Source organism: Tauraco erythrolophus, chromosome 4 (assembly GCF_009769465.1).
Source record: "Tauraco erythrolophus isolate bTauEry1 chromosome 4, bTauEry1.pri, whole genome shotgun sequence".
NCBI classification, from domain to species: Eukaryota; Metazoa; Chordata; class Aves; order Musophagiformes; family Musophagidae; genus Tauraco; species Tauraco erythrolophus.
This window is the reverse complement of record NC_141468.1, coordinates 63,870,195-63,891,225: the sequence shown is the minus strand read 5'-3', so window position 1 is coordinate 63,891,225 and position 21,031 is coordinate 63,870,195. Positions and strand designations below refer to the sequence as shown.

Here is a 21,031-nt window from a genome sequence, read left to right as displayed (position 1 = left end):
TCCCCAGAGAACTATATTTCTGCAAGGTGCAAGGGTACGGACAAATGGAACCCACATGATGCACTGCAGGGCCACTGGTGTTCTTCCCTCTCTATGCTGATGGCAAGGAGCATGGAAAAAAAGAGGAGGAAAAAACCTAACTTTCAAAATGCTATCACAGGTGGTAAGCCCAGAGCAATATTCTGGGTGGCAAAGGCCTTATGTGTCAACAGTCCCTGCCCTCCATACCCATAAAAAGATGACAAACCAATATTGATACGTACAATCCAAAAGCATGCTGATTTAAAATCATAGGAACTGAATTTTCTCCGAAGCAAGCATATAAATTATGTTAAATGTAAAGAGCTACTACATATATAATAAAACTAGACATTTCTTCATAAAATACTATAATATCAAGGAAAGGAGACAGTAATGAAATTCAGACCAATTAGTCTAAAATAGTTTAAACTAGTCTTATTTAAAAATAAAACTGCAGTACTGTATTAATAAATATGGCATATTAAAATTTAATTAAAACTAGAAAAAATGTTAGGAGTTAGGATAATTAAATTTTAATTTAATTTTGCATGAGGTATAAGTTGCAGATATTTCCTGAAAGACAGGCTATTTTGATCTCTAGTAACCACTAAAATGTAATTACTTGATGAATATTAACACTTGATGTGGTCGGTTTGTTTTGCTTTCTGCAAAGCATGCACATACAATATCTCTTTTATGCTAAATGTGATTTAATGTATATTTATTTCTACTTTTAAATTTCCACTACAGAAGAAAATTAAACAATTACATATTGGCAGCCTCCAGACGTTTGACATTTTCTCCATCAGAAACCACTTTACCTTTCTCTTCTTCAGCTTTCATGTTGTGATAATAATTATGGCAATTTACTAAAAGAATAACAGTTTTCATTTGACTTGAAGCTTTGTTGACTTAGGTATTTATCACTAGACTCCATGAATACAGGTAAATGATTGGCATAACAAAGAAACAAAGGTCAGGCAGACCACATCAGCATGATGCAGGGTAACACAATCACAAGATCAAGACACTATCTATCCAAAGTTGGGAAAACATATTTTTACAGACTGCTTAAATAAAAATAGTTCAGGGCTAGAGGATTTTTAATCTATTTTTCCTAAGAAAACGAGGCTTCTAAGATCATATCACTTATGTTATCATGCCTACACTTGCCCTTCCTCCGTTTCAATGTTTTTAAGTCACCCAATATTTCTGGAGCAATTTCCAATAGTTTTGACAGAGAGTAGGGATGCCAAAGTTTTGAGTAACTAACAACCTTATAAAAGAACCAAATTTGTGCCCTTGCTGTAAGGCATCTTCAAACATTAGTTAGGATAATTCACTCATATACGGCCACAGCAAGTCACTTCAAAAGTCCTGCTGGTCACAAAATTAGTTTGTTTTTGTGAGTGAAGAGACAACTCAGATGCAACATGAAGATTTTCCCTCTATCAGTGGCTTTATCCAAGGGAGCTCTGACCAAGAAACAAATATTTTTAAAATGACAATGGAGTTTATCGCTTGATTTAGAAAAAAGTCAAGTTTTGCAAGAAAAAGCATTCTTTTTTCCACAAGACCAACAGAGGAATTTAAGTAATCAAGATTTCTGCAATATCTTTTCCCTCTCTGTAGTGGATTGTGCTACCATGAACCTTTTAGCATAAAGTGCATAAAAACTCCTAGGCTTCAATTCTGGTTTCTACACACTTTAATTAGGACTAACAAAACAACTTTTGCTGCTACCCCAGAGGAGCTCTAACCACAGGCCAAACTGGTGCTCTGTTAAGTGCTACAGAAAGACAGAACAAGAAGAGCTAATTTTGTCTCTTCCTGGACAAAAGTTGGCATTATCTAAGCAAAAGAAAAGAATCGGTGCATAAAAAAAGACAAGCAGAAGCAGATGTCACATTAAACTAGCAAACTAACTATTATCAACTTCTGTGACAACAGCTAAGAGCTTTATAGAAGGATTAAGTGAAATACAAAAGAAGAGAAGTTCATGGAAACTGAGGGAAACTAAAATTTCAGGAAGGGTATAGTCTAGGGTGCTGAAGGTTGCCAAGAGATTTATGACGATGGGAAGTGACACACTACTTACGAAGCTTAGAGCGGGAAAATCTTTGGATCGCTGAGTTTCAGTTGGTCACAAGAAACATCTAGATTAGAGCAACTTTTTGACAGAATTCAAGAGTGGGATGTAGAATTAAGATGTAAAAGTGTCTGTGATGAAAGATATGTACTTAGACTCACAGCAAGCTCACTGGGGTTTTTTGGGGGTGGTATTTGGGGTTTTTTTTGAGGAGAGGTGGAGTAACAAATGAAGGATTTTATTTCACTCACAGGGAAATATATTGAGAAAATTTCCCAATAGCTTTAACAAGGCAGAGGCTGGCTCTCATTGTGGTTTCTCCAATATGTCCTCCAGTCACATCACCAGAGTGCTAGACCAGTGACTCACGGAAATTATTCATTAGTCTGGAACTCTGGCCAAAAATATTTGGGTTAGTTAACCACATTTTTCTAACATATAGAATTTTTTCCTTTTAAGTTTTTACTATCTTTTTTTTTTTTTTTTAAGAAACAAATCTTCTGGGAAGATTGTGGTTTCATTTAGTGTGAGAAAGTGTTAACAAATAGAAATAGCACTTAAAAGGAAAAAAAGAGCAACAGAAAAATTATTTGGTCAACTAGCAAGTTACAAACAGAGGAAGAGGTTGGCACAGGCGGCTAACAGATGAAATAGTACAAAGTAGTTTGGATGACAGTCATTTATGTTTTTCCTACCAAAAAGACTTGGAATGACAAAAAGTGAGCTAATGATAAATGCCAAAAAATGAGAATTTAGGAAGACAAACTGGAAAAATATACTATTGAGGGAACAGTAATTACTTCCTCAGAGCATACAGAGAGGAGATAATTATGAAGCCTTTTGAATGTAACTATTCATTTCTAAAAACCTATTCCAATAAAGATGATTTTCCAAATGTCATCTGATGCAATAATTTTATCCTGAGTTACAGGATGCTAATACTGCTGTACTTTCAGTTTTTTTTGTACCTATAAAATGCAGCAAACCATCTAAGGAAAAGTATGATCTCAGGGACAAGAACTGTCTAAGAAGCTTTATCACTGACAAGAACAATGCCAATTTTATTGTGTTGTCTAGAAAAGATATAGCCAGCTAAAGCAGCAAGCTCTACTCCCATAACTCTTACGAGGAAAAGGAGGTAAAAATCTCAAAAATACCATCCCCAGTTTCTGTAGAAAGAGAAGATAAGTGAATCTGGTTTCTTGCCATATAATCAGGAGGATACAGAGAAAGGTGAGGTGCTAAAAAAAAAGAAAAGGGAGAGAAAAAGATCCTTTGAAAAGCCAGGAAGCAGCTGCAAATTTATCCTACCTGGCATGTTATACATGAAATGAAAGGACACCTTGTCATTGTTCCTACAAGCAAAATAATGAGCTATGCCCAGATTACGAATATAATATCCTCTTCTTTATTGTTTCCTAAGTACCTGCTTTTAATAGTTTATCCTTGTCCTTCATACATTTTATAACACAGAACAATTACTGTGTATTATTCACTTCTCTTTCTCAGTCCTGCAAACATACAGAAGCATAAATAAACAGTCCTGCAAACACACACAAATAGCAAATACAGCCACACCCTGCTGCTTGCTGACGATGAGTTCCTGAAAAGTGAGACACTTAGCAATCCAACAGATAATGAACCCATTTTCCCCATAAGAATTAATACAATCGATGCTTACAGCAACTGTAAAAATACACGCGGAGACAGTATATGTGATGTGGAAAATGGACAGACAGAAGCAGATGATGTGGAAAACAGACAGGACCATGAGCTGGAAAAGATGCTGACTTCTGGAAATTAATAGCTGCTTTAGAAAACTCTCAGATACTTCAGCTATGAATCTGAACACCTGACCATTATCACATTTTTTCATCCTTCTCCTTCGATTGGCTTGATTGGTCTTGATTCATCTGAGGAAGATGAAGACGACAAGTAACATGTAACTGTTCAGGAAGAGGCAGCAAGAATGATCTTCATTAATACCCAAACAAATTGCCAGCATTGCTTCAGACACACTCCTGATTCAGTTCTCAAGAGCATGGGAAGGAGATGCTTCCTCCATACTTTCCTAAGATTTAAAGAACATACAGCACCAGCAGGTTAAGGGACTGGATTCTACAGCTAAATTTGACTATTTAGTGATTAGGCTGCTGATAATTTATTTAAAGCATGAAAACAATTAGTAATTAAATCATTGTGCTTTTTTAAGTACCTTCTAAAAAAGAGGAAGGAGAAAGAGTGGCGAATCATCGAGTATGAAACTTTATTTATAGATTCAGCATTCCAATAGGCTAAAACAAATATTTATCAAAGTCTAAGTCTTTGGCTTCACCAAAGGCAGATCGTGCCTGACCAACTTGGTGGCCTTTTATGATGGGGTGACAACATCGGTGGACAAGGGTCGACCAATGGATGTCATCTACCTGGACTTGTGCAAAGCTTTTGACACTGTCCCGCACGACATTCTTCTCTCTAAACTAGAGAGGCATGGGTTTGATGGATGGACCACTCGGTGGATAAGGAATTGGCTCAATGGCCGTACTCAGAGAGTAGTGGTCAACGGCTCAATGTCCATGTGGAGACCGGTCACGAGTGGCGTCCCTCAGGGGTCCGTGTTGGGCCCGGCCCTCTTCAACATCTTTGTCGGTGACGTGGACAGTGGCATGGAGTGCACCCTCAGCAAGTTCGCCGATGACACCAAGCTGTGTGGTGCCGTCGACACGCTGGAAGGGAGGGATGCCATCCAGAGGGACCTCGACAGGCTGGAGAGGTGGGCCCGTACCAACCTCATGAAGTTTAACCAGGCCAAGTGCAAGGTCCTACATCTGGGTCATGGTAATCCCAGGCACAAATACAGACTGGGCGGAGAATGGATCGTGAGCAGCCCTGAGGAGAAGGACTTGGGAGTACTGGTGGACGAGAAGCTCAATATGAGCCGGCAATGTGCTCTTGCGGCCCAGAAGGCCAACCGCGTCCTGGGCTGCATCAAGAGGAACGTGGCCAGCAGGTCAAGGGAGGTGATTCTCCCCCTCTACTCTGCCCTCGTGAGACCTCACTTGGAGTATTGCGTCCAGTTCTGGAGTCCCCAACATAAGAAGGACATGGACCAGTTGGAGAGGGTCCAGAGGAGGGCCACGAAGATGATAAGAGGGCTGGAGCACCTTTCCTATGAGGACAGGCTGAAAGAGTTGGGGCTGTTCAGCCTGGAGAAGAGGAGGCTCCGGGGTGACCTTATAGCGGTCTTCCAGTACCTCAAGGGGGCCTACAAGAAAGATGGGGAGAGGCTGTTCAGGAGGGCCAGTTGTGATAGGACAAGGGGTAATGGTTTTAAAATAGAGGGAGGTAGATTCAGGTTGGATATTAGGAAAAAATTTTTTACCATGAGAGTTGTAGAACACTGGAACAGGTTGCCCAGAGAGGTGGTGGATGCTCCATCCCTGGAGACATTCAAGGCCCGGTTGGATGAGGCCCTGAGCAACCTGATCTAGTTGGAGATATCCCTGTTCCTTGCAGGGGGGTTGGACTAGATGACCTTTGAAGGTCCCTTCCAGCCCTAACGATTCTATGATTCTATGATTCTATGATTCTAAGAAAATTAATTTGTTTCAGAGTTTAGCTAATAAAACCAAAGATAACACTTATCTAAATAATACTTGGGGCTTTCACAGGATCTAAATCTAATCATATTATGGTCAAAACCCGTTTTTCCTAAAAGCTGTAAACATTTTTTACAGGTAATCTTTTAAAGCAAGAACAACCTCTGTATTGCACTTCTAAGTACAAAACGCAATAGCTTAAACATGCCTGCCTGAGACACACCTCTCAGTACAAGAATGAGTCTTGGAAAGGGATATTCAGGAAAATAATATGAAACATTGAAGAAATACCGAGCTTTAATATTTTGCCATAATAAGCAAAGATGAAGCTGGATTCTTTTCTGGCTTCAAAGACAAAGCCAGACTCTTTTCAGTGAAAGGATGAGAGGCAGGGGAGACATTGAAACACAGGAAATTTCATTTAAACATAAGAAAAAGTTTTGGTTTACTGTGAGAGTGGTTGAACACTGGTCCAAACAGGTTATGGACTCTCCATTCTTGGTGATATTTGAAACCAAACTGGACATGGTCCTAAGCAACTTGTTCTACTTGACCCTACATTGAGCAGAGGTGGTTGACTGGATTGTTTCCAGAGATCCCTTCTGATCTCAACAATCCTAAGATTCTGTGAAGATTGAAATGTGAGGTTTTGGGGACTTTTATAAGTTCAGAATAATATTTACACAGGTGGTACAGGTATCTGCATGGCCTCTTTTCCACTATTGTGTCCTGCATACGTAGAAGTTCCCAGTATTGCACTGACATCATTATCATAGCTGTGGCTACTCATTTACATCAACACATCCTAGTGAATATACCAGCAGAAAGTGAAAGCTACATCGTATCAGCTCAGCATCTACAGAGAGTAAACAGACTGTGTTATCATTAACCATTTTGTAGAATCTGGAACCTAAGGTGGTACGCTGGGCTAAGATTATTTATATCAGGTATTTAATTTTTGGTATTAAAGACTGAAAAACATGCTGATAATTAACAAATGTTGCATGCAAAGCAGATACATGGGCATTATATATCATTTCTTAAATATTATGCAGTAAACTGGTTAGAAGTGTTTATCATATGGCAGTTGTAGATTAAATCAACAGCAAAGAAACAAAACAAAAAATAATGAGAGGAAAAAACAGGTTAAATAACCTCCTGATGTCTTCTTGAATGTAAGACACTAGAAGAGCTGTCAGCCTCAGGCTCTGTTTTCAGACAAGTTTGAGATTGCTACATTCCACTTCCTGAACATGGCAGCCTTCAATTTTGGCCTCAAGGAAGAGAAAAGCAGCTGTTGGAAAAAGTTTTGCTTTGCCTCTGCACTTTCAAGGCAACTCAATTAGAAGAGACCAAAACAGAGCCAGAAACAAGGTAGCAAGGCCGTGAAATGCGGTCAGGTTGTAAAATCACCCAACTGGAATACCAATACGAAAAATACCAGGCAAATCACATTCAGCCCATGAAAAACAGGTGGAAAAGTTTGAAATATAAGAGATAATGCAGCTCTACAGATCAAGTAACCAATAGGTACTTACCAGGAAGAGTCCTAGCTGTACTATTTGAGATCCTGATTACAGGTTTCCACTATCATCACCAAGGAGGGATGAAATGCTTATTAACTCAGGCACTAGGATATAGACTTCACATTGTTTTTTGTGGATAATATCCTAAGGTATTTGAAAAGAAAATGATATGCTGTCATCTTTCCTTCTGAAGTGTCTACCAGTCATACTGTAGTATTTATGGTTCCAGTTTCACAATCTCTTTAAGGCAGTGTATGCAGGGAGCACTGCCAAAACAGGTCTTCCCACCTGCTCTCATCTTTTACCAGCACTACTGAACCGGTAAAGTGAGGCTAAATTAAGATGTCTACTAAAGCCTGATAGGATTCTACCTAGAAAAGATATATGAGCTGACATTTTTTCAGCTATTTATGATGTTTTGTTCCTGACACTAAGACTAAACAATTATTTAATTTTATATGTTCCATTTACCAGACCCTGGCTAATGTAGTGTGGTCTATAATCTAGGACCAAATGTGAGTGAAGAAGACACACAACTGCATCCCGGACAGCGGGGTGGGGGGCGGTGTGTGTGTGTAATTATAATATTCACTGACATTAAAAAAAGACACACAGCTACAACCTGAACTTAATTGAAAATTAACGACAGAGTAGAAAGTAAAGTATAGTAAGTCTCAAAAAGCTCCTATGTTTTGGCAGAAAAGTGTGGAAAGGGCATAAATGTACCATCACGTGCTAATTACAACGCCTGTAAACTAAAAAAAGACGATCGTTGAAGTCCGTGTGTACGCTGTTCGGGTGCGGGTTCCACGCTTGTCTAGCAACTGCATCCGCGGTGGCAGATCCTGGCGTATTTTTGTAGGTGTAAAGGTGGGAACAGAAACGCAAGCACGTAAGGATGTACAGAGCGCCAGGGAATAAGGGCCACTGGAAATGTTGGGCGGATCTTGCGCACGCATAGACAAACGACAGAAAAGGCTCGCTGTCCGGGCCACCTGGAGCTGCGCGTAATTCCGCGCCCACGACGAAAAGAGCTGCGAGGGTCTGAGGGGCGCAGGGAACGGGGGCGCGGGCGGCCCCACACCCTTCCGCAGCCGCGGGCCGGGCGCAGGACAACCGGGCAGGCCGGCGACGAGCGGAGCCTGCCCTGGCGCCGGGGGGCGGCTGCGGGGCGAGGGATGCGGCTAAAAGGAGGGGGCAGAGGGAGGCTGCGGGGGCGGGCGGCCGCCTCCGGGCCCGGAGTACGGGGGACAGGCGGGGGTGAGCCTTACCGCGCACGGGGTCCGCGGCCGGGGCCAGCACCGGCACCGTGCGTGGGAGGGGGACGGGCGGTCCCGCGCGTCCCGCAGCCCTGGGGCACCCCCGGCACTCGGGGCGGGGCAGGCGCGTTGCTCCCGGGGGGCGCAGCGCCAGCAGGACGGCGCCGGGCGGCTCCGCCACGCGTAAGGAAACTTTCCCGCCCGCGGCCCCCGCCGCCTCCCTCGCCCCGGGGCGGCAGGTCGCCCGGGCCCCTTTCCCCTCGCCGGCGCCCCCCCGCCGCCCCCTCGGGCCGCGCCTTCCCCTCACCTGGGCGAGGGCGGTGCCGGCAGCGGCCCGGGGTGCCGCTCCATCGCCGCGGCGCAGAAGGCAGCGGGCGGGGAGGGACCAGCCCGGCGGCGGTGACAGCTCCGGGGCTAGGTGAGCGCCGCCGCCACTGAGCAGGCGCGGAAGCCGCTGGAGGGCGGGCGGCCCCCGCGATGATGTGGCCCGTGATGCGCAGCAGCAGCAGCAGCAGCAGCGGCAGCCGCCGCCGCCGCCACCGGCCGCTCTGAGCCGGTGGCGGGCGAGGGAGGGGCCGCGCCAACCGCCCCTCCGCGCTGCGGAGGGCAGAGGACGGGACGGGGCGCGGAGGGGCCGGCCCCGCCATCGCTTACAGCCCGGCTCGGCACCCCCGGGCGAGCTCCCGCCGCCCGTCACCCCCCTGCCGTCTGTCACCGCCCCCCCTGCCGCCGCCGCCTGCGCTGAGGAACCGGCGGGCTGCGCCTTCCCGCTGCGCCTTCCCGCTGCCCCTTCCCGCTGCCCCCTCGGGCAGCTCGGTGCTCGGTGGCGGACGGGGCGAAGCTGGGCCCTCGCCTCGCTCCCACCGCAGGGGCCCGGCGGGCACTTCACAGCCGGGGGAAAACAAAGGGCCGGGAAGCGGAGCGCGCCGCGAAGGCTCTCCCCTGGCCGGCGGTGACGGCGCCTTTGCTTCCACTTGGAGAAGCTTTCTTGGCGTCGTAGCACAAGTCAGCGTTTTGTACTGACTCCAGAACGTCAGCTACTGGGACGTTTTCGTTCTTTCCTGCTGCTTGGCTAAAAATAGCTTCCTCAGGAATCCAAGTTTTTCAGTATTTGGGTCAGTTGGAATATTCTTGCTCTCGCCCAGCTATACCGTATAGCCTGCACACAACACTGAGGGCTTAAATGTTAAGCCTGCGAGAAACTCCCTTGAAGTCAGCTGCCTGTGTTAAGCTAAATACGGGATCAAGGCCTTGCTGGGCCCTTTTAATCAATCCTCAAAACTCTTGTTTTGAGACACGCTTCATATTAATACATTAAAATAGTCAAGCCACCTAAATTTCTGCATTTATTATCATTACTAGTATTATTCCTCGATTGTTGCTTGACACTTCGAAGTACTGGTGTTGCCTTAAGTGGAAGGTGAAAGGCAAGAAAGAGGAAGAAAAGAGAACCGGGATTTCATGGTGGTGTCAGCAGTCAAGTCTACAGCGTGTCTTGTCCTTTCTATTGACAAAACAAAAGATAGCATGGGCAAGTCATCAGGTGTCTGCCGTAAACTGGAGCTAGCTGCTGTGGGTATGTGTGGAAAAACAGAAACTTAAGCACAGGAGAATGTATTTGCAGGACCAGGGCCAAAAAAATCTGCACTTCAGTAGTGAAGCATCACCTTGAACTCTGAGTCAATACTGCATTAAATGAATGGAGCAGCCGAAACATCAGAGCTATTAATTCAGTGGTGAATGCTGTCTCAAGCCTGAATTTAGTGGGAATTTTGGCTGTCCCCCTACCCTAGCAAAAAACATTTATATCCGTGTCCCGTGTGTGCTCAGGTGTCATGCAGTGGGGATACATAGTTGGGCCACCTTGCAAATCAGATAAAGATCACACCTGCCTCTGTTGCCAAGAGGTTACGATATAAACCGGAGGTTTGCTATTTCTGCAATATTTCTGCACCCGAGGGTGCTATTTCTGGCTTTTCTAATTGCTTGTCTGGTGATCTTGGGCAATCAGTTCATCACTCCTCGTTACAGGTTCCTCGGCAGTATTATGCCCTTCCTTCCACTGAAATTGCATAATACCCATGAATGAAATACACGACTTGAGGTTCATGCACTGTTATTTTGGGCTGTGTACAAATTCAGAAAGACTCACTATTGTGGCCCAAGGCAAAAACCTCAGTCCTCGAGATTTTTCAGCCGTCAAAGCTAGCAATAGGATTTTTCTGAGAAAACAAAATACTAGAATGCAGTTGGGTACAAAGGTACAAACCAGATAGCAAATTCAGTGGAATGCAGCTGGTGCCGCAGGTTGGCAGAAAAAGTGGCAGAGGACGCTTGTTTGGGCCAGTCTGTCAGGAAAACAACAGTGCAGTCTCTTGCTTGAGAACTTGCAGAAGGTTTGCTTCTTACTCCTTTGTATTTGTTAATTATAAGATACTGGCATCTGTGGTTTTTTTTTTTGTTGGTGGTTTTGGGGTTTTTTTTTGTGTCCTTTGCAATGAGAGCATATTAAACATGACTTAACCTGCTTGTTCCTTTTTCTCATTTTTGGCTTGGACTTCCCATCTCATCTCCTATGAACCATTCAGTTCTCTTTTTACAGCTTTCACATTGTCTGGGTTATAAACAGGTAGGGACAGAATCTGCAGAACAAATCTTGACTAACAGGTTGGCCTGTGCCAACTGAACTTGACGGTTGTATAAGTTTCTTTTCCAAAAGATAATTAAAATTCCCTGAGGGTCTTAAATTTAATTTTAGGTGCATTTGTCAAATTCTGATAATGAAAATGGGAAAGTTTTCATAGAACAGCAGCTGCTGGCAAGCTTTCAAGTAACGTTATCTGCTTGCAGCTTAGTTTCATGCTTTCATTTCTCCTCCAAGTGATGAGATGGACTTTTCGTGCCAAACCATTTCATAAAGATTAAAAAATATTTTTTTTTCTTTGTAACATCATGCTGGTTATGGCTGAGATACAGTTAATTTTCTTCATAGTAGCTGGTATGGGGCTACGTTTTGGATTTGTGCTGAAAACAGTGTTGATAACACAGGGATATTTTCGTCATTGCTGAGCAGCACTTACACAGAGTCAAGGCCTTTGCTGCTTCTCATCCCACACCAGTGAGTAGGCCGGGGATGCAGAAGAAGGTGGCAGGGGACACAGCTGGGTCAGCTGGCCCCAACTGACCAAAGGGATATTCCATACCATATGACGTCATGCTTGGCATATAAAGCTGGGGAAAGAAGGAAAGGAGGTTGTTTGGAGTGGTGGCGTTTGTCTTCCCAAGTGATCGTTACATGTGATGGAGCGCTGCTTTCCTGGAGATGGCTGAACAGCTGCCTGCCCATGGGGATCATAGAATCATGGAATGGCATAGGCTGGAAGGGACCTTAGAGATCATCTAATCCAACCTCCCTGTCATGGGCAGGGACGCCTCTCAACTAGATCAGGCTACTCAAGGCTCTGTCCAACCTGGCCTTGAACACCTCCAGGGAGGGGGCATCCACAACTTCTCTGGGCAATTTATTCCAAAGTCTTACCACCCTCGTACTGAAGAATTTCTTCCTAAGATCTAATCTAAATCTGTTCTCCTTCAACTTAAACCCATTTCCCCTTGTCCTATCAGCAGACACTCTTGTACAAAGTCCCTCCCCAGCTTTCCTGTAGGTTCCCTTCAGGTATTGGAAGGCAATAATTCTGGGAAGAAGTGACTGAATTCCTTGTTTGGCTTTGGCTGCGTGTGCAGCTTTTGCCTTACCTGTTAAACTGTCATTGCCTCCACCCACGAGTTTTCTGACTTTGGTCCTTCCGATTCTCTCCCCCATCCCACCAGCGGGGAGTGAGCGAGTGGCTCACTAGGTTGGTGCCCAGCGTGGCGCTCACGGGTTCGAGGTAACGACAGGTTCGGCCGGGACGCGTTACACCGGATTTACAGCTGTTCCCGCGGCTCCGCTGTTCACCGGCCGCGCCCCCGCGTGCCGGGGCCTCCTGCCCTCCAGGGGGCGCTGCGCCGCCACGGGGCGAGCGCCCCGCTCGGTGCCCCTCCCGGCCCACAGCCGCTTCCGGCCCGGCCGGCGCATGGCGGCGGATGGCGGAGCGGCGGGTCCGGCCGCCTCCCGGGAGCTGCTGGCCGTGGGGCGCCGAGGAGGTGAGGAGCCCCGCGGCCGGGGGGTGCGACGCTGCTCGCCGAGCTGAGCTGGGCCTCCCGCTCGCCTTTCGGCCGGGCGCCGCGGGGCTCCGCCTGGCCGCCCACTCGGGGCCGGGAGGTCGCGGAGGGGCGAGCCGGGGAGCCGGGGAGTCCGTCCGGTCGTGGTGAGCCCCTGGTGCCGCCGTTTGGTGGGCAGCCCGAGGGCGAGGGCTTCTCAGCCTCCCCCGGCTGCTGGTGCCGCGCTCGCTAGTGCACCGCCCGTGTTCTGAAGAGCTGCTGTTTTCCCGGGGGCTGCCACCGTAATGCGAAGTAAACACCGGGAGCGGGGGGAAATCGCGTTAAATTAGTAAAAATCACGTTAAATTAGTAGCGACAGCCGTAACGACATTTCTGTGAGCATAAAAACATTTTAAAAGGAATAAAGCTTCGCTTTAGTTGACGATAAAGGGCTGGTGGCTCTGTCGACGGTCATAAGAACTAACTTGCCTAAGTAATGCCGAGTTTCCCGACGTCGTCTGGGTCTTGCCGCGCTGCTCTTGCAAACAGTTCATTTATGTCGTTAGCAGCGCCGTTGGTGGCCCGATTTCGTTGGTGGCCGCCGCGGTCACACGTGCGAGGGGAGGGATTCAAATCGGTGTAAGTAGCACCCGTTATCCGTTGTTAGAAGGGATTCAAATCGGTGTGAGTAGCACCCGTTATCCGTTATTTGAAGGGATTCAAATCGGTGTGAGTAGCACCCGTTATCCGTTATTTGAAGGGATTCAAATCGGTGTAAGTAGCACCCGTTGGCTGTTACCTCACGGTGTTTTGCTGTGGGGTGTTACAGGTAGCCTCTCAATACGTTGGTAACTGTCACTAAATAATCCTTTGACAAAGACTTTAAAAACAGTGGGAGCCTGTAAGAAGTAACCTGCAGGGTCAGGCCAGTGGTCCATGTAGCCCAGAATTCTTTCTTCCAAGAACTGCGATAGCCGGTGATAGTTACAGAGAACTGGTTCGTTTAAGCACTGTGTGCTCCCCGTTCTTGGAATCACCCGGTGTCTGCAATTGAAGGGGTAGGATGCTGGGGGGTAGTTCCTGCTCAGTCCTTTTAGTGCCCGATTATGACTTTGTCCCAGTTTTGCTGAGATAGAATCATAAAATCAATTTTCCGTTCAGAAAAGCTACATTCCTAAAGTAAGCTGCATTCTTTAAGAAGACTGCAGCACCCGATTGGGTGAGAACAAAGTTGATAAGACATAAGGCACTTTGGTTTAGTTTGTAGCCAGCCTTGGTGTGCAGGTATCCATAGTGATCAAAAACTTTTCAACTTGTTTTTGCTAACAAGAGGTCCAAGAACCTGGAGGGAGCACGGCCAGGGCGACTGACACCTGAACGGGCAAATAGATATTCCTTACCATGTAATGTCATGCTCACTATAAATTTGAAAGTTTTTTGGGGATGAGTTCTCTCTTTCTAAATGGTTGCTGTCCCTGGGAGGGTCTCACCTGTTATTCTGCGGCCGAGGCCTACGTTCTCTTTGGCCCAGGATTGCAGTTTCGAGATCTTCCTGCTCTGGGATCAGTAGCCAGGAACAGTCAAGGAGTGGTGAGCAATTGCATCGTACATCACTTGTCTGTATATATAATTATTATAATTATTTTTGATTTCACTTTATTCTATATTACTTCAATTATTAAATAGTTCTTATCTCAACCCACAGCTCTTCCTTCCTTTTCCCGATTCCCCTCCTCGAGTGGAGAGGGATCACTGGGTAATAGAACAGCTGGCTATTTTTTAGCCCTGGATACGGGCTAAACATAGACCCTCTGTTGCCCTGGGTTTGTCTAATTCCGTGTTGAACCTGCTGATCCATCTGCTTTTACAGCCTGTTACTACGGTAGCAAGTTCTAGACACTATCTACGACATACGGAAATAGAGATGACCACCCCAAACAGACATCAAGAAGCAATATTTGCAGGAAAGCAGAGTGGAATTCCTGGAGGCAGAGGCAGTTGAATCCTCATGTTTAGTAGTCTTGTAGAGAGGTGGAAAAGTAGCAGCAAAAAGAGAGCCTTACAATTAAAATGTGACATTTGTGGTTGACACGGGTAAACATTGAAATACTTGTTTGTTTCCAGGGCTGGAAGAAACTTTGTTGATTAGTTCAAAATGTAGCAGCAAGAAGGCCACAACTTTGCAGACAGTGAGGATGCCAAGGAGCAATGGTGAGTATGACTTTGTTATTGGAACAGTGTCAAGTAGTAGGTGACAAATCTTTGACATGACTTTTGCTTCAGTGCTTTCCTTGCATCAGTAGAGGGGGAAACTCTCATGTTCTGTTTCTGCTGGTGCAAGGTCCTCTGTTGCAGTCGCACATCACACAGGTTAGTCATGTAACTGCTGCTTCCACGGAACTAGATTTTGCCGTGCTAGGCGTTACAGCTGTTAAATTTTAGGGACTTAGTTCTCCTTGCAGAAGTGCTCCCACTGTCTGTTTAGTCAGCTACTTTCAAATTGACCCAAGTCATGTAGATCCCTTTCAGAACTTTATTTTTAGTAAATATGTTGGCAAGATTATTAAGCCAAATCATATAACCATTCACTCATAACAAATCAATTTGAATGTATTAATGTCATGGTTTGATGTGGAGGGGATGGGGGTTCTGGTGGCAGGACAGGGGCTTTGGTCCCTGTGACCTCCCTGGTTTTGGAACCGGGTCAGACCTGGTTCTGGCCACCAGATCAGACTGCCATCCCCCTCGGGGTTGAGCCAATCAGCGCCTCTGCGAATTGCCCTATTTAAGTCGGGACAAAGGAACCGGAAAAGGTGCTTTGCCCAGGAGCGAGGAGAGAAGGGAGGAGGGCACTGCCCCCACTCCCTGGCTCCCGGCTGGGCAGCTGCCTGGGTCAGGCTGGCGCCGCCCGGCGGCGGCGGAGCTGGCTGGGGAACTCGGGGGCACCCCACTCCCAGGGTGCCCACTGGGCTGAGCTCACCTGGAGAGGACTGAGATCTGAGAGAAACAGCCGCATCGACAGCAGGTCAGTGAGGATGGAGCGGGAGGAGGTGTGCCGGAGCCGAGTTTCCCCTGCAGCTGGTGGTGAGATAGCAGGTGGCCCCCCTGCAACCAGGACGGCCTCGGAGTAGAGACCCACTCGCAGCCCGTGGAGAGAAGATGCCTGAGCCTGAGGATGGTCGTGTTGGGGTGCATGACAAGGCAGAGAGGCATCTGGAGTCTTCGTGACGGCCCACGCCGGAGCGAGTGGCTACAACTCCCTAAGTATCCGAGACTGTGGTAAAGCCCACACTGGGGCAATCTGTGGGGAAGGATTGCTTCCTGTGGGCTGGACTCATGTTGGAGAAGTTTGTGGATTTTTCCTCGTGGGTAGGGGATCCACTGGAGCAGGGGAAAAGGGTGTAAAGACTCCTCCTCCTTTAAGAGAGAAGCAGCAGTAACAGCACGGAATGAACTGACCTGCACTCCCCCAGTCCCTGCCCCCTGTGCAGCTGGGGATGGGGGGGAGGAAGGTGTCAGTTTTTAAGATCTGCTTTGTTTCTTTTTATCCTCTCACGTAACCAGTTTTGTTTCCCTTTGTCCTTTTAAGTAACCGTCAATAAATAGTTTTGCTTTTAAGAAAGCCAAGTCTGTTTTGCCCAGGACCATGGTTGGTGGGTGCTCCCTCTGTTCTTGTCTCATGCCTCAGTCCCTTTATTATATTTTTCTCCTCTCCACTTTACTGGAGAAGGAAAGACTGTGTGAGTTTTAGTTGCTGGATCAGCCTAAAACCACGACAATTATGAATTTTTTTTTTCTGTAATCGTGCTATGTTCCTTCTTAGTCAAAGCTACACATAGATTACTAACGTTCTCTTCAGTGTAACTCTGTTCATAAGAGGACATAGTGTAAAAATTTTTATTCTTTAAAACTAGTGTATCTTAAGGAGTTTTTCTCCTCATGGAAATATACCAGAGTTCTTTAGTCTCAGATTGTTCTTTTCCAGTATAACGCCGTTGCTTTTTTGCTGATCTGGGCTTCTTATCTCTTTTCAGAAGAAATTTATCAGTATAAAACATTTGATGTATAAAAGCATTTAATTTAAAAAGGACTCATGTCAAATCATTGTATTTTTGTGATTGAGCTGAGATTTTGAAAGCAATAGAAAAACCAGTTTGTAATATTGAGATCTTTCTCGGTTTAAAGTCTTTATGAAGATGACAGTGTTTCAAAGGTAGATGATACCTATTAGACCTCTGTGGCGCTCACTCGGAATAGCACCTCTTACTTCACAGAGAATGAAAACTAGTGACTGGCTTATCTGCATGTATGGAGCAAAGATTATTTGAAGAAACTCTGGAGGCAGGTGAAGATATTCCCTGCCTCCCTGGAAGGGAAATGGGTGTGATTGTTCTAATGACACTTACTATCGTAAAATTGTTGGGAAGTCCCACTGAGCTTAGAGGGATGTTTCTGTAGAGGGTCAGTGCTTTATACTTCAATCTAGAGCATCATCTCTCTCCCATCCGTCTCTCCCATCTCTCATCCGTCTCTCTCCCATCATCGTAATTTCAGAGCCCCTCTTGATTGTTATGTTGAACTTTCTTTTGTGTAGCATGACATCTGTGGCATCTGTGCTACAGCTAATTTTTTCCATCTTCTTTGAGACTTTCAGTGTATACTTTAATAAGGACGAGAGGAGCACACAGTTGTATTTCCATTGGAGAGAATGCTGATATGGAAGTTTCTTAAGATGGCACTCAATACATACTGAAAACCGTGGAATTCACAAGCAGGTTTTCTGAAAGTAGTCACATTTTGTTTTAAGAATCCAAACGGAATTGTTGAAGTGATTTCTTCTTGCACCACATGCTAACCAAGAGATTCAATATCCTTTTGCTGTTTATGTCTTGGGAAATAAAATACTATAATAAATCCTCCTATTAAAACATCTTTAATATGGTAGACAGCTGGAAATTACAGTTGAAATGGAATCTGTTTAAATGCTCAGATTTCTGAGGTATAAGTGTATAAATCAATGTGCCTCTGTTTGTATATATACCTGTGATAATTACTTCTTTTTCAGTTTTGGACCGAGTACAGAGCTTTTTACCACAGATGGCCCATGCAAATGATGAGCTAAGAAAAAAAATGGTAACAGCACCAGCTCATCAGTTTGATATTGAAAATCTAGACAGTGCAACAGAAAAAGTCATAGAAATGGTAAATACTTCCTATATTTTTTTATTTTCTAAAGTAAATACAGATGTGATTAAAATAATTCCCTAATCTTAGAATGAGCTAATTTGGTAGAGAAGGCTACGTCTTTACCATTTTAGTCTGCACTCTGCAAATTCGAAACATAGATGTAATGAAAATGCTTATTTGGTTAAAATTTACTACTTGGATTTCGTACTTGCAGAATTTAATGACTGAGGACGAAGTCATTTAAGGCCAGAATAAGATATAAGCCTTTAGTATAAGAGTAATAACTGGCTTTCAGCTGTGCTTCGTAGGTATTTTTAGGACTAGCTAATAGGTCTTGTGTTAAGAAAAGTTGTTACAGTGGTTTTATGATCCTTTATGGCCAGTATTTGTCTGTTTATTTACATTCACATCAATATTTTCGTTCTGTTTTTCACTGAAGTGCTACAGCCACACGCTCATGTAGGGAAATTTCAATGTGAAAGTGATGTGGTATGTGCACATCCCAGACAAGTGCCTTCTGGCCTGCAGACTCACAAGATAAAAGGCAGAAATAAGGCAGCCTGGAGTTCGCTGTGTGAGCTGTCACAATAATTTCTTGGCCACTGGTTGCATTCAAAATTCTTGTAGGTTGTATCCAGCCTACATGCAATAGGTTGTCCAGTGCTGGTATATGCTGAAAAATTCCAAATAAATAGTGAGAAAGCAAAGTGGATCATGAAAATTATTTGTTTTAATACACTGAAGTGGAATGGGCAACTTGAACAAGATTTTTGAAAGATTTTTCATGCCACAGTGTCTGACAAGTGTCTCGGCTTTATAATAAACAAGCCAGCAGAACTCATGGTTAATAGCATAATGCTATTTGCAAATCACTGAATAAATTTATTTGCATCTCAAATTCCTGTATTTTGCTTTTCAGCATACAGAAAGTTTTTGAGGTGAGGATCATCAGTTTAAGACAGATGCTTTCAGAGATAAAAACAGACCTCAAAAATCAGGGCCCTGCATATGGAAATATAAGATCACTTTTGCTTCAAAAAATATCCACGGTTTAAACTACTTGCTGTTTTGCAGTAGTTGTAGTGCCATAAACATAGACACTGATATAAGATATTAACTGTATTAATAAATATATATGCACACATGAACCCATTTGAATTCTTTACTGAAAATTAGTTTTGATGTCTCCTGCTCACCAGTTTAAACATCTGATTTAGACTATCTTGAGTTCAGCTATTTACTCATTTCTCTCTTTGATATAAAAATGGCCTTACATTTGCTATAGGGCAATATAAATTACAGTTTATGTATTTAGGAATCTGTTCATGATATTTGTCATAATCCTAGGAGAACCCAAAAGCCTTTCTAACTGTGATTGTGGTTTTCTTACAGTAGTAGGCTGTTTTACGTGTTTATGTTTTACTCAAATGTTACTAGTGCTATAGAAATGTTTAATGTGTTAACTAAGGTCTTTTTTTTCCAGAATGTGGCTGTAGTTGAGCTGAGTGATTCTGATACAGATGAAGACATACTAATTTCAGAAGATGACTCAGAATCTGAAGATGACTGTAAAACTGATGAAGTGACAATAGACAATATTAAGTTTCCTAAACAAAAGGGAGAAAAGGGTAAAATAGAAATTTTGGACAGCAAAGCGAATGACTAAATCTATTTTTATTTTACTTAAAAAAAAACCCAAAACAAATTGTGTTTTATTATTTTGAAGACTTGGGCCTTAAACTACCTTGTTTCCCAATGTAGCGTCCTAGGATCACGTGAAATGCTATAGTTTTCATGGTGGAGAATTCAGGATCCACTCACGACTGAGGCAAGCTGGATTTCTGAAGAATTAGGAACGGTTTTATTCATCAGACAATATGGAAATGAACTTCATCATAGGTTAGACTAAGAAAGCAGCTAGAATTTGGGACACTTTAATTAGTTCAAGTTAAAATCCTCGTTCCCTTGCTTTGTTAAAGATTTTTGTAGTATGTTAGGGGTTTTCACTTCAAGGGCAGGAAAGAGTTAACTAGTGAAGAAAGCTTTGGTTTTTATATTCCATGTCCTGTGAAATGATATGTACAATGTCTTCAACATTAAACATTATCTTAAAGTACATTAGAGAGATGTCTGCATTGCATTCATGACAATAACTGCTGAGGCTGAGGTCACTTCAGGAGGAGCTGGCATGGGTGAGGGCCACTGGGACTCAAGGGAGAGTTCAGCAAAGGATTACTTTTCCTCTGTGCCTGCACCGAGCTCCGTATCGCTACAGGGAGGTTATGAGCTCACATCTGAAATGTTTGTGGCTGCAGTGCAGATCCCCTCTGTACTTAAACAGGCAAGCCCCCCCTCTCTGGTGTTGACAGTTGCTTTAAACTACACTTTCCATCTCTCACTTTCCCTGCTATGTTTCTGTCCTCTCCATTTCGTTAACAACCGTCACTGCCAGAAGAATAAAAAGGTGAATTTTCAGCTGGCCTGTATATAGGCTAGCTTGAAACAATTGTGAAACCAAAATCAGTGAAAGTGTGACTCATTCATACTTACCTTGGTTTGATCAAATACAACAGCCCAAATCATTGCATTTCCTTCACAGATTGGTTTGCATTTCCAAAGTATCTGTCATGCTCCTGGATGTCATCCTTCATTTCTTAAAGGAACTTTGTATTTTCTACACCATTAAAGTAAAATTTTCTATATTGTATTTGCTCAAATATTAAACATAGTGTCATGACTCAAACCCTGCAATTATTTACATAATTTATTTTTGATTCCTTAAAGCTATAGTTTTAATATCTATTTCTGTAATATTTTTGATAAGAAATAACAAGGATTCTGGTCTTTCTTTCACAGGGCAGCTTCTTAAAAATAGAAGGGAGCATGATTTACTGGGATTTACTGGGATTAACTGACTAAACCACAAAACATTTTAGAGAGTGGGAAGGATGGGAATCAAAGAATAGGACCGCTCTATTTTTATTGGCAGCCCACAGATCAGATTAAGCTTTGGGTGGAGTAGTACTGTAAGAAGAGCAAGTGGTTTTAGGTAGGCTTAGTTAGATAAGGTCGCAATCTGTGGAAAACTTCTCTTCAAACGGAAGAAAGTTTGAAAGCCAAGATCTTAACTCAGTCATTTTACAAGAGATAGTCCCGCAGATTAAAAAAAAAAAAGTATGAGACACAAAGTAATAATCATGCTGTATA

At 44.1% G+C, this 21,031-nt stretch overlaps 1 protein-coding gene across 2 annotated transcripts; it reads left to right on the top strand.

The window, feature by feature from the left end:
• The first annotated feature begins 12,570 nt into the window (after positions 1–12,570).
• On the top strand, positions 12,571–20,105 carry NOPCHAP1 (NOP protein chaperone 1). Of its 2 annotated transcripts, none has more exons than XM_086610289.1 (4): positions 12,571–12,640; positions 14,762–14,848; positions 17,703–17,839; positions 19,308–20,105. In XM_086610289.1, the coding sequence occupies exons 1-4, from the start codon at positions 12,571–12,573 to the stop codon at positions 19,488–19,490; spliced, it is 477 nt and encodes a 158-aa protein (XP_086466415.1). In that variant the 3' UTR covers positions 19,491–20,105. The 2 variants fall into 2 exon arrangements, with proteins under 2 accessions (XP_086466415.1, XP_086466416.1); XM_086610290.1 differs by lacking the exon at positions 12,571–12,640 and adding an exon at positions 12,884–12,949.
• Positions 20,106–21,031: the final 926 nt, after the last annotated feature.

Coding starts and splice junctions, on each gene's coding strand:
- NOPCHAP1 (XM_086610289.1), top strand. CDS start 12,571: ATGGCGGCGGATGGCGGAGCGGCGGGTCCGGCCGCCTCCCGGGAGCTG. Junction 12,641..14,761: donor GGCCGTGGGGCGCCGAGGAG/GTGAGGAGCCCC, acceptor GTTTGTTTCCAG/GGCTGGAAGAAACTTTGTTG. Junction 17,840..19,307: donor CAGAAAAAGTCATAGAAATG/GTAAATACTTCC, acceptor TTTTTTTTCCAG/AATGTGGCTGTAGTTGAGCT.